This window comes from Brugia malayi (genome assembly GCF_000002995.4).
Source record: "Brugia malayi strain FR3 genome assembly, contig: Bm_v4_ChrX_scaffold_001, whole genome shotgun sequence".
In the NCBI taxonomy this organism is placed as follows: Eukaryota; Metazoa; Nematoda; class Chromadorea; order Rhabditida; family Onchocercidae; genus Brugia; species Brugia malayi.
Window position 1 is genome coordinate 20,641,038 of NW_025062479.1, and position 12,352 is coordinate 20,653,389.

The 12,352-nt window shown below is 30.1% G+C and overlaps 2 protein-coding genes across 3 annotated transcripts; one reads left to right on the forward strand and one right to left on the reverse strand.

Annotated features, from left to right (window-relative positions):
• Positions 1-726: 726 nt before the first annotated feature.
• On the forward strand, positions 727-2,742 carry Bm1988 (serpin, putative; the record flags this gene model as incomplete). Of its 2 annotated transcripts, XM_043075566.1 has the most annotated exons (7): positions 727-797; positions 952-1,124; positions 1,283-1,494; positions 1,653-1,844; positions 1,958-2,161; positions 2,323-2,487; positions 2,587-2,742. In XM_043075566.1, the coding sequence occupies 7 exons, from the start codon at positions 727-729 to the stop codon at positions 2,740-2,742; spliced, it is 1,173 nt and encodes a 390-aa protein (XP_042931500.1). The 2 variants fall into 2 exon arrangements, with proteins under 2 accessions (XP_042931500.1, XP_042931501.1); XM_043075567.1 differs by lacking the exon at positions 727-797 and having other exon boundaries at positions 995-1,124.
• A 1,583-nt stretch (positions 2,743-4,325) lies between these two features.
• On the reverse strand, positions 4,326-6,592 carry Bm8611 (Uncharacterized protein; the record flags this gene model as incomplete). Its single annotated transcript, XM_043075568.1, has 7 exons — positions 4,326-4,553; positions 4,636-4,794; positions 5,132-5,335; positions 5,456-5,650; positions 5,821-6,032; positions 6,162-6,334; positions 6,519-6,592. 7 exons carry the CDS (start codon positions 6,590-6,592, stop codon positions 4,326-4,328), a joined length of 1,245 nt encoding a protein of 414 aa, XP_042931502.1.
• Between the last annotated feature and the right edge of the window lie 5,760 nt (positions 6,593-12,352).

Consider the following 12,352-nt stretch of genomic DNA (forward strand, 5'->3'; position numbering starts at 1 on the left):
ATATTCATTGTTTTGTTAGCAGGAATTTGTGATTTCTTCGTAGATTTAATACAAATTAAGAATTAAACAGAGAATTGCTTGCAGCTTGAAACATTTTATTGGATGTGAAACTTAGGGAAAACTTTTTAAATTTTTTGAAAAAATGAAATGACATGGCAAATATTTAGAAGTTTTGATAGATGATCAAATTTTTATGAGCAACAACAGTAAAGAAATAATTTTGTCTCATGTAAATTTTTGCCTGAGATACTACGTTTATCAAGAATTGAAAAAAATGTAGTACAAAAATTTTTTCCAATAATAATGAATAACCAGAAAACAATCTTTGGTAATGTTTGCACAAGTGAATGGTACGATAAAAAAAAACAAATAAATGCATTCACTCACTTTCAGTCTGCAAAATGTATATGTAACCTTAAAGGGGTAGATATGAAATGAAAGAGTAAATGGTTGCGAGTTGAAAATAACAAACAAACATCGATAATTTACTTAACTCAGTGATATAAATACTTTCCAGCTTACTGACACCACACTTTGCTGGCTTGTGTAGTTCCAATCTATTTTAGATGGTAGAAATGAAGCTGGACCACGGAGCAGCAATTCTTGCTTTATATATTCGATTATGAGCTAATTCCAAGCTTTCATAATTATATTTACGGGATTCGAGAGCATTATTTGTGTTCCATTATTTCAGCAGGTTGAGTACTAGATTAGTATTTCAGAAAGATGAATTATGCAATCATCACCGCATTACTTCTATTTGCAAGCATTCAGTTTGTATCGATATTTGGAGAACTGTACGTAGAAAAATTAAAGCTTTCCTAAAGACATTTCACAGTAATGAAATAATTAAGCTATTGTTAGTGTCTAACCATCATCAATGATACTTTTTTCTTAGTACATTTCCAAATTCAGAATTTTTATTTCTCATCATTAACGATCTTTTTTTAGTTCATTGCTAGATCATGCGCTGTTTAACTTTACGGTGAGCTTAATGCAAAAAATAGCGAAGGACGATAAATCAGCCATTCTATCTCCTCTTTCTGTATCAACTTCACTGTTTATGGTTTACCTCGCAGCGGATGGCAAAACGAAGGAGCAATTGCAGAAAATTCTTGGTGGAAGTAACTATAGAGTGAAAATATTTGAATTTAAGATTTTTTTCTTATGAGTTGTATTTTATTACCAAAGCAGCGAAGGTTTCAGTAGCCTAAAATGTCATGATTGGAAGAATATATTATATTTCAGAAATAAAATGATTTTGACTAATTTTAATTTTCAGCTGCAAGGACATCTGATCTTCGACAATACTTCGCCAATCAAATAGCTGATAGCGCAAACATAAAAAGCAAAAAATACAAGTTGAATGTAGCAAATCGTTTTTGCATAAGGGAGGGATTTTCTGTAAAAGACAGCTTCAAAAGAATGCTCCGAATGTATTACAACGAAACAATGCATGAATTTAGTTTTGAGAAGAGGAAGGAATTTGTTAAGGTATGTTCATTGACGAAATGCAAAAATGATATGAAGATGGAGAAGTGAGGCTGAAATAATATATATGTACTAGATTAAATCTACACGAACACCAATTAATGAATTTGGAACGAAATAACCAAACACTGCGCTAATGTTCAATTTTAATATATTTTTAGGAAATCAATAAATGGATTTCGAGTAAAACAAACAAGAAAATTAAAGATTTAATAAATGAGGACAGTATCAACAAGGATACAAATATTTTGCTCATGAATGCAATTTACTTCAAAGCCACTTGGAAAAAACAATTCATGAAGATTTTGACCAAAGAAAGAGAATTTCACATTTCTGAAAACGAAATGAAACGAGTAAATATGTTAATATTTGTTACAATTAGCAGCCTCTAATTTATTTTAGAATGCTTACACATTGAATAAATAAATACATGTGCACTTTTTCATCACCATTTCTTTTCGTTCAGATACCGATGATGATGAATGACATTAAATTGCTTTATTACGAAGATAATCTTGTGCAAGTTATCAAACTACCTTATACTCGCCCTAAAATAGAAATGGTTTTCATACTGCCAAAAGCACGCTTCGGCTTATCTGATGTTCTAGCAAAATTAACGGGTGAAGATCTATTCAAATATATTAATGATGCAAAAAAAAACTACGTTACCGTAAGTGATTCATTCAATTGTAATTAACTTCGCTAAACAAATTAGTGCATAAAATTATGGGTGACAAAAAAAAAAAAAGCATTTCCAATGGATTTGTTGCTTATTTTTGCTTGCTACCTTTATTTTATTCCGTTCTTTCTGTCATTTCGGAGTTACTTCAGGTCATTATACCAAAATTTCAAGTGAAAGAAAAATTAGATCTGAAAGAAGCTCTACAAAAAATTGGCATCACAGATGTTTTCAGTGGAACAGGCAGTTTTGGAGAGCTAGTAAATAATACAGTTTCAGTTTCTATTGGCAAAGTTATGCATGCAGGCTTCATTGAGGTTAGTGTGAACTTTCTTTTAATGGAAAATTAACAATCGTTTCTTTCTGAATATTTTGAAATTTTTTGGAAATTGTAAATTTTATTCTTTTCCTTACAGATAGATGAAAAAGGAACGGAATCAACGGCTGCCACAGTAGTTGATTTAATAGATCGTATGGGTACGCAGCGTCGTTTTGTTGCTGATCATCCATTCCTCTTTGCAATTGTTGACAATTTGAAGACTGTTCTATTCATAGGTCAATATGTGAAATGATCCTCTGAATAATACTTTGAATTTCAAGCTTTGCAAAATGTTGATATTTGATGCGACTTGATTTTTTTACAATAAATCTATTAAGAAATAGGTGTGCACATGTTGACAGCCTTATTAATAATTTCAAATTCTCCTTCAGTCCAAATTTTAGTCACAAAAAAAAAAAAAAATACATGCATAATTTATTCGGCATGCGGACATTAAGAAAATCTTATTTCATCAATTACTGTCTGGAGTTTGTGTTTTCTTATCAATTCTCTAACTTCATTTTCTAATCCTTCTAGTTATCTACAACATACAGCTTGTGACAAAATGATGTTGACAAGATTCTGAACTGTACACTGTAGTGGGATTTTCACGCAAGAAGTTTGTGATTCTGTTACTTTCTCCCATTTAAATGAGCCTTTCGAATTACTCCGGAATAAGCAAATTGAAATTCTTGAATGGTGATAAGTTTCAAGAAATGTAATATTATAATTGGTAGTACAAAAGTTAGTGGATAACATTTAGTAATTTCGAGTAATTCTTCTGTTCATGCCTTTGCACCATGATATCAGAAAATACAATCTTTATCAAAATTGGATTCATCCAATTTTTTTTTCACCCATAATGAAAATTCATTAACCAATTAGCAATGCAATACGGTGTAAAGGTTGAAACAAAGGATAATAAAATATTAGTTAATTGATCCAATAAACAAAAAAATGTTATTTGATTGTAAATAAAAGTCATTTGGGAAAACATGAGTAGTTATTGGTTATAAAATTTCATTATAAAATTTTATCACAATCCAGTTTATATTGCATCATCATAGCATTTCTTTCATGTTAGCCTATTAAAATTCTCAAATATTGACCATATAATTTCACTTTTACTTGAGCTTCATATTTAATTGCTGTCATATATGTTACTACATCAACAAATAAATTATAAAAACTAACTAACGAAACAATGAATATTGCAACATGATGTGAAACATGATGTGCGTCAATTTTGCTCACTCAATTATTTCAACTAAGCAGTTATATGCCTTTCCTTGATTGCCAAACCTTGGGTTTTTCTTGGATTTAAGTATTATAAACATTACTGAAACACGTACATGTGTAGATTGTTATCATAAAAAAATTTTGATTATTTGAATAACTTTATGGCAATTTGAATAATATTATGATAATTTAATTTAACATGATGACAATTTAAAAATATTTGTAATTATGAGAATTTAATCTCCAGGTGCGACAAATGATAATTAGAAAATGCTATGGAATACATTTACTTAAACACTGAATTGGATCAAATGCAATTTTACTCAAGCATATATCTATCTCTAAACGCTGAAATAATAGTTTGTTTTCTTATTTATTAGTTATGGCTAATCAATATTCTAATCAATATCATATTATTTCTCTTCGTTGTTTTTACTTTCCCACTTTGTTGGTGACATTAACCATTTGCTTATCTTTGTCCAGAGATATGAATAAATAGGAAATAATGCTAAGATTTGCAGAAAATTAACGAGTTGTTAGAAGTAATTTATTAACTCTGTAACATAAGTGAAATGTATAAATCGAAATTTTTAGGCTTTAAATAAGAAACAACGTTTGATACAGCGAATTTTTTGAATCATCCGTAAAACTTATATGCTTATTTGTTTTCTTGCAACATTCACCAGCAAACAGAACATCTTGAGACTTCCTAATAACAAAAAACAGGAATGGATGATTAGCATTGAACACAGTACTGTACGGAAATATGAAACTTGGAGAATTGAATCCAGTTTCCTTCGTAGATTCCGTCCCTTTTTCATTTACCTGTAAAAATTTGACGGTAAATAAAACCCAATAGTTTCTAGGTATGCAAATTTTTGAACCAAAAAATTGACATCGAACAAACCCCAAATGAAGTTTTGTGTATAATATTGCTAATAGAAACTGAATTGTCACTAAGTGCATTGAAGTTAGCTTTTTTACTGAAAATATATGTGATGCCAATCTTTTTCAAAACATCCTCCAAATCCAACTTTTGTTGCAATTCGAACTTTGGTAATTTTAGCTGAAAAAACAAATTAGATTCATTAACATCTATTTTCGTCGTGATAAGTTTTTCTCGTTCCTGAAATATTTACTTTGAACTGACAAATTATCTACTAAGAGGTTCTCAAAATGTTTAAAATGCAAGAATTTCAGCCAATGAAATACATTTATAGAAATTAATTTGACAAGGAAGAAATTTTTTCACGCTGATCACTTTGAAATTGCTTTATTTGCTGCAAGTGCTTGCTTTACGAGTTTTTTCGGACAAATGGCAACTCAGAATTGCTTATCATAACACATCATTCCGTATGATTTCTCGTAATTTGTTTGAAAAAAAAGAAAAAATAGTAATTTACCTCTACTTTAGTTGGCACAGCATTTTCAATGTACCGTCTTAAATGCCTTCCTGTCATCTCTTCGCGAACCTTATGTAATTCAAAACGAGCTTTTGGCAATATAATTACCATTTCTATTTTATCGCTGACATAAGGAAGCTTGACAACTTGTACAAGTTTGTCTTCGTAATACTTCAGTACTGCATTTAATTGCATCATTGGCATCTGAACACGATGTAATCGCTTAACATACAAACATATTTGGAACAAACAATAAATGCAGAAAAGAAAAAAAAAAAAAATTTGATAGATTGTTCTAACTATAATATTCAACAAAACATTTACCATAATCTTTTTGCTTTTAGAAACTTGAAACATTTCATTCTGAGTTTTATCGGTGAAGAACGGTTTCCTCCAAACAGCCTCAAAGTGAATTGTGTTCAGCAGTAGCATTTTGGTTTTTTGTGAATTAATTTTGGTCGTTTCCATCAAGTCCACAATCCTATTGTTGGTGTTTTTCGAAGCCCATCTATTAATTTCCTGAAAAAAAGAATTATGTTGCGGTACTTAATCGAAAATCGCAGATCAAATGAACAAAATTGAATTTTCTGGAAATAGCAATAGGAATAAATAAATTTAAAAAACAACAATAACAACAACTATCTTATCCCTTCTTCATATTCATTTTTATTTTTTATCATTAATCATGCCTTAATAAGTTGACCACTTCGTCCATCATTGAATCTATGTAGCGTTTCGCCAAAATAAAATTGAAATATATGGGGAATGCTCGGCTTTATTGAAAATTCTTTTGGTACATATAAACGATTTGCTATATTTAGCATATAACTTTTACTCTTTGTACCATCGCTACTTGCCAATAATTTACCATAATATTCTTGAATTTGTGTTTTCCTTGCATCTAAAAGAATCAGTTAAATATTTATGAACTTTGATCAATATGGCATTTTTAGTGCCAAGAAGAAACTTTCCAATGACCTAAAAGTAGATTAAACTGCTCGATTAAATTATTCTTCAAAATTGTAATTACTTCTTCCAAGAATTTCCGACAATTTTTGCTTGGTTTCACCATCAGCTGCGAGATAAAGCATAAAGAGTGCGGTTGATATTGAAGCAGGGGATGAAATCGTTGATTCATCGTTCTGTGCTATTTCTTTTATCAAAGCAACAGCGAAGTCGAACTGTGCAGTGTCCGTCGACGAACTGGAAAAGTTTATTGAAGAAAAAATTTAAGATTAAAAAATATATTTAAAATTAAAAATATAACAAAAAAAAAGTGTTTTTGTTGATGGTAAGATGCTAGCAATGACATCATTAGCAATAGCTATTTGAATAGTTTGTTCAAAAAATATTTGTTATTTCAGAAATTTTTAGTTCTCCAACGTACATTTCTCCAAATATCACTACAAATTGAAAACTCGCAAAAAGAAGCAGTGCAGCTGTGATTGTTTGATTGATCATCCTAAAATATCAATGAAGTTCCTAAATAAATATCTGAACATGAAATAATACAATATTATAGACAGAACCTATCATCGAATTTTCTACATCACCTAAATTGGTGTTTTCAAGGCTTAGGATCATTTGAGAATGGAAATTTATAGTGGTACCATTCATTCTCTTCCTACCTGTCGAAATGACGAGTACAACTGTGGTCTTTGGTTTTATTTATTAACTATCTGGAATGAATGATTATGAATTGTTAAGGTATCATTCGCAATCGATGATCAATGCTTGCAAATGTTGCATTCCTTTGTATATTTCAAATAAAATCTAGCTTAATTTTATTTAGGCGTACTACTTGCTTTTATATTTCCAAATTGCTCTAAAAATGTGCTTTCAATTTTGAAGCATCAAAAATCTGTTCTATTCAGAGGTCGCAATTTTGCGAAATTCGACTCTTTTACAACATTCTAAATGCAACATCTTTTTTCTGCTACTTCCGTTAAATATATAATTTTTTCCCTTTTTCGTTTTTATTGATGATAATTATTCTTTCTATTCAAAAGTTATAGTTTGCAAAAAGTCAACAAACTTTTGCTGATTCAGTTACAACATGTAACATTTGCCGTTTTCTATTACCAATTTGTAGTAATTCCATACCACATCCTCATTCCATTTCTTCAATGTTAAGCTGTTAAAGCAAACATTAACCACACAATTTCACCCTTCCACAAACTTTAGACAAATTTTTGAAGAATTTTTTTAAAGTTTTGCTTTAACATGATGTTTCAAGGGCAACTAATTTTCTTGTATTGTTACTACAAACTTAGTCTGTGCTACATCCACAAATAAATTACTAACTAACAGAACATATCAAGAAACTGGGTTATAACAAATTTCTATAAAATTTATAAGATTAAAGACTGTATTAGTTGAATGCTAAGCCAAGTATAAGACCGGACTCCACCAAGAAGCTGTTTATCAATTTGTCTTCTCTTTATAGCTGAGTCTCAATTTTATTGTTAAAGTGTTGTAATCTGATCACCAAATTAAATTTTGCTTTCAGATCTTCGAGTCCGATGAGTCCAAAATTGAAGACTTTTCCTTGAGCTTTATATTTCATATAATGTTTCATGCTGAAACTAATCCCTTTGTTTGTCATTGCAACTTAGTTCTTAATTTGCATTACATTTACTAATCACCAATTTTAACTAAGAAAGCAATGAAATATTACAATTCTTCAGCAACATGATGCAAAAAATTCTGCCCACTTGATTATTTCAAAAATTTATTTATGCCTTTTTTAGTTCTAAATATGTATTTATGCCTTTTTTAATTCTAAATATGTACCTATTACATGTCTTGTTTTTTTATCAAATGAATTGTATTGACTTTTTTTTTGGATAGAAAATTTGTAAACATCATCAATACGCTTTGCTTTCGGTATTTTCACGTGTCATATGTGTTCCTCTCATTACTCTGTTATTAGTTTACCACAAATATGACGAATATGCTATGTCTGTCGCTTCTGTTGTTTTATACTGTGATTTTTATATGATTGTTCATAACAATTCCGTTTTTGTTTCCAATTACCGAATTTAATGATAGTTAAAATATCGGAAACCAATATACATGTAAGTGTTTCCGGTTTGATAATCATCGTGTTTCAATCATTCTGCTAATCAGAACTTTCTTTACATAATTTTTTTTGTTCATACATACCCAGTAGGAATTTATTAGACAAATTTATCAGGATGTTTATTGTAAACAAGCCCTACTCTATGCATATACTTGTGCGTTATACAAATGACATTATAGTTGTACAGATTTGGCTTGAACTACTACTCCTCCTCCTATATTACTCATAATTTACTACATATTTTGATATTATTACACTATTGCTATTCACGTCCTAGCGCATCCCTCCAAAATCAACAAGTAATGAATCCTTTGAAAAAGAAGAAAACCGACCTTCAGCAAATATTCAAGTGTGTTAAGCAATGCTCACCGAAAACAAATAATTCCCAACACTAAACCAGTAAGTTTCACCATTTACCTAATGACGATTTCGGATTGCTTCCTGTCGTTCCTCATTACCACTTGCTTTCACCGATGCTACCCCATCTTAGAGCTCTCTTCGCTATCTTCTGGCAATAAAGATACCCGCTGCGCTTCTGCTAGGGAACCCTCGACTTTGTTGTCATTTTCAAAAATAAAAAGATTTAATATAAAAGAGCCACTTTGCCTCTTTTATATTAAATTCCGGCTCCTGAATGCCGATTCCTCTTCCATTTTGGTCTTCTCTGTCTCACTCTCTTTACATTTCTTGTGGGCATTTTGCCCATCGTATGTGCCAACCTCCTGTCACATCTGCTAAGCAGGTTGTTAGCAAATCTTTCATGCTGAAAAGCATACAATATTGTGAAAGTTGGGGTTCAGTTTGAATACAACTTTGTTATGCTCAAAGACCTTCCTTGTTTGTTATTGTAGTTGGTGTGGATGAATGCATTGAATGATAGTATGTTGTAACGATTTTATGTTCTAACAACCACAACACATAGATATTAATTTAAAGCAACAATACTGATAATTTCGTAGAGTATCTATGAATTTGATGAAGAAAATGTATAAATGAACAAATTGATGGGGAAATGAACTGAATAGTGAGTGACGGAGAGCAGTCGAATTGTAGCTTACTGGTAAGGTAATAAAACTGACTGAGACAAAGGATTTAAATTCTTATATAGTGGACATTGACTTTCAACAAGAACATGATTATTGAGTGAGGAGCTATCAGCTGATGATCTCTCCTCTTTATAGGGTTATCGTAGCTTCTCAAAGGATGACTATCGCTTTAGAAAACCTTTACAGTATTTCGACATTGCAAGCACATTTGATTTTGAACAAAGTAATTTTTAACGTATTAAACAATGCACATACCCTTTGTTATCAAAAGTAGATAAGCTCAACTGCGATGGGAAGATGAATGTTGAAATAATGTTGCTTATATTATGTATAATTTGAAACAGCTTTACATTTCTAATGTCCAATTAAAACGAATTTTAGTACTATGGATTAATACAACTTTATTTGATATATTTTGTAAGTTATTTGGAGGTTCGCGAGATTATTTCGAGTTTTGCGACATATAACACTCCCTTTAAAACTTTATAACTTCGCCTTTATTAAATTAAACGCATCTCTTATAATTTTTCCATGCTTCAATTAAGCAAGTAAGGTAAAGAATGCAAGATCAGTCCATAAAAAATAAATTGAACGAAAGGTAAAATAATTATCTGCTCCGTTATTAACAGAAATTCTTGTAATTTATAAAGTCTTATTAAGTTCATTATCCAAATGCTGGAGGATGTCAAAAATGTTTGGAAGTTCTGCAACAAGCATTCTATAAAATAAGAAAATTGGTTAAACCTTTTGATTAGAACCGAAAAAAGTACCTAATCAATTGAAAATCTTAACAGTGCTAGGAATAGCAATAATTATAGTAGCAGCACTAAAATAAGTATGAGTATCAATATCCAGCCCAACCGTATATATATATATGATGTCCCCAAACAGAAATACCAGGGATAGCAATTCAAATAGAAGCAAAAATTAAACTAATCTGACTAAATAAATGATCCTCATCAGTTAAAAACAAAACATATTCTTCACTACCATAAACACTTAACAATAAAAATATTAATTGATTAGCAAATTCTTAAAAAAAAAAAAAAAAAAAACTTAATCTTTCTTTATCATTCTATTCAATACAACCTTAAATCATTTCTTATTCTCTGTTACTGTTAACTATAAAAGAACGAACCATATGTGAAGAAAATGATAAAATTAAGGATATATATCAAAATGTGATCTGTTCACTAGTGAATAATGCAGAACAGGTAATATAATAACAGTTTTAAGATGAATGGAAATAATTAATCGCAAATTATTTTTTTGAGATGATATTAGCTAATAGCATTAATAATTCCTATTTGACATATTTCTTCATGTTACTGTTTAATGGGAAACTCGCTAATGATATGATTTGATAAATAGATAAGAAATTTTCCTCTATCGTCTAATTCCAAGTTCACAGATGTCTTTTTGATCACCATTATTTGTTAGTTTCATCTTGATAGAGGCTCCATATATTGATTTCCTCTTCTGTTATTCCTTCTGATTATGCCTGTGTTGTTAATATCCACTTTGCATTTTTTTTTTTTTTTTTGTAATTTCTTCTAATAAATAATGGTAGGAACAAAATTTCTTTCCGCAGGTTAGTTTAAAAAATTTCAAAAATCAAACAGTCTTCTCAGTAATTATCCATTTACTATACAAAATAAAGTGAATTATTTTTCTTTCAAAATTTCGAATTATCTTTGCAATTTTCGTAATAATGGTTTCTTCAAATTCATTACTACCACTATATTCAAATTTACATTGTGGCTAGTCCGATTTTTTCCTTTCAGACGATTGAGATCCTTTCGACCACTGTTGCAATTTCGAAGTTTAATCAGTGAGAGACTGTTGGTAGCTAAATTTGTAGATTTTATTCACTCGATATATAGCAAAACACAAATTTTGTTTTCTGTATTCTTGCGACTTAGTTTTGCACAAATCGTGGGAGTAATTTTGTATAATTTTTGATCCAATAGAGAGCACATTTAGGGTCTGACCACAGTGTAACAGGGTTATTTTCCAAAACTATTTTGGTATGAACTGCGCTGCTCTTAATATAGATAATAACTCAAGTTTAGATATAGATATATCTTTGGTTAGAGCAATTCAGGATTTGGCATAAATCAAAAATGACTTTGAATTTATAGTCTCATAGATTGAGTTCATACGTAGTTGTAAAACACACAATGGAAACATCCGCAAATACATAGATTTCAACTTGTGGTGAATATATTATCGCAAATCCCAGCAAATCTATTATATTTGTTGACCATTCCTTGACGCATTGTATTGTTGTTCATCTTTATTTAAAACTTAATCCCAAGATTTATTTTTTTTTTATAAATGTTGGATAAATAATTTCAGTTGTGTATCGTCGAAGGAACTAAGAAACTCAATAGATCATATTGTACAGTTTCGAAAGTTAGAACTTAAGATTGTTAAGATTTGAAATTAGAACTTAAGATGGTTGTAGCTGATTAAACTATTCTCCGTATCTTTTAAACGAACCCCTGAACTCTTTCATCTAAATGTTTGAAAAAAAAAAAATTGCATAAGTGATTTACTTTGCTAGAAACTATCATCATACAAACTATATATATATCTTTTTTTTCGTTTTAGCAAGAATAATATAAGTAGTAAATTTCATAAATGCAAAAGCGACTGAAATGACTTTGTGGTAAATGCTTTTAAACTCAGTTAAAAGAAAATTTCTTTATTAAAAAATTTCTAATCTTGCAAAATCAATTGTTTCTCAATAGCTCCGATATAAGTAACCTCCCCACATGGCCAGTACTATACAGACACAAAGATATGATCCACAATAAGCAGTTCACATACAGAAAAGAGATCAATCTAACAAAGAGCTGTCAGTATATAAGATAAATGCCAGGAAACCAAGTAAGAAATAAGTCAATCTTTAGTTTTATGGGGGTAATACAATTTTATTTGATATAATTTGTACGTTATTTGGAGGTTCGCAAGACTTATTTCAAATTTCGTGATAAAGTCAATGAGTGTCAACGATTTGAGTGATCGCATAATTTGTAGTGTTTTACACAATTATTTGTTCTTTTCTCTCCGTAAACAAAGGGTGAATGA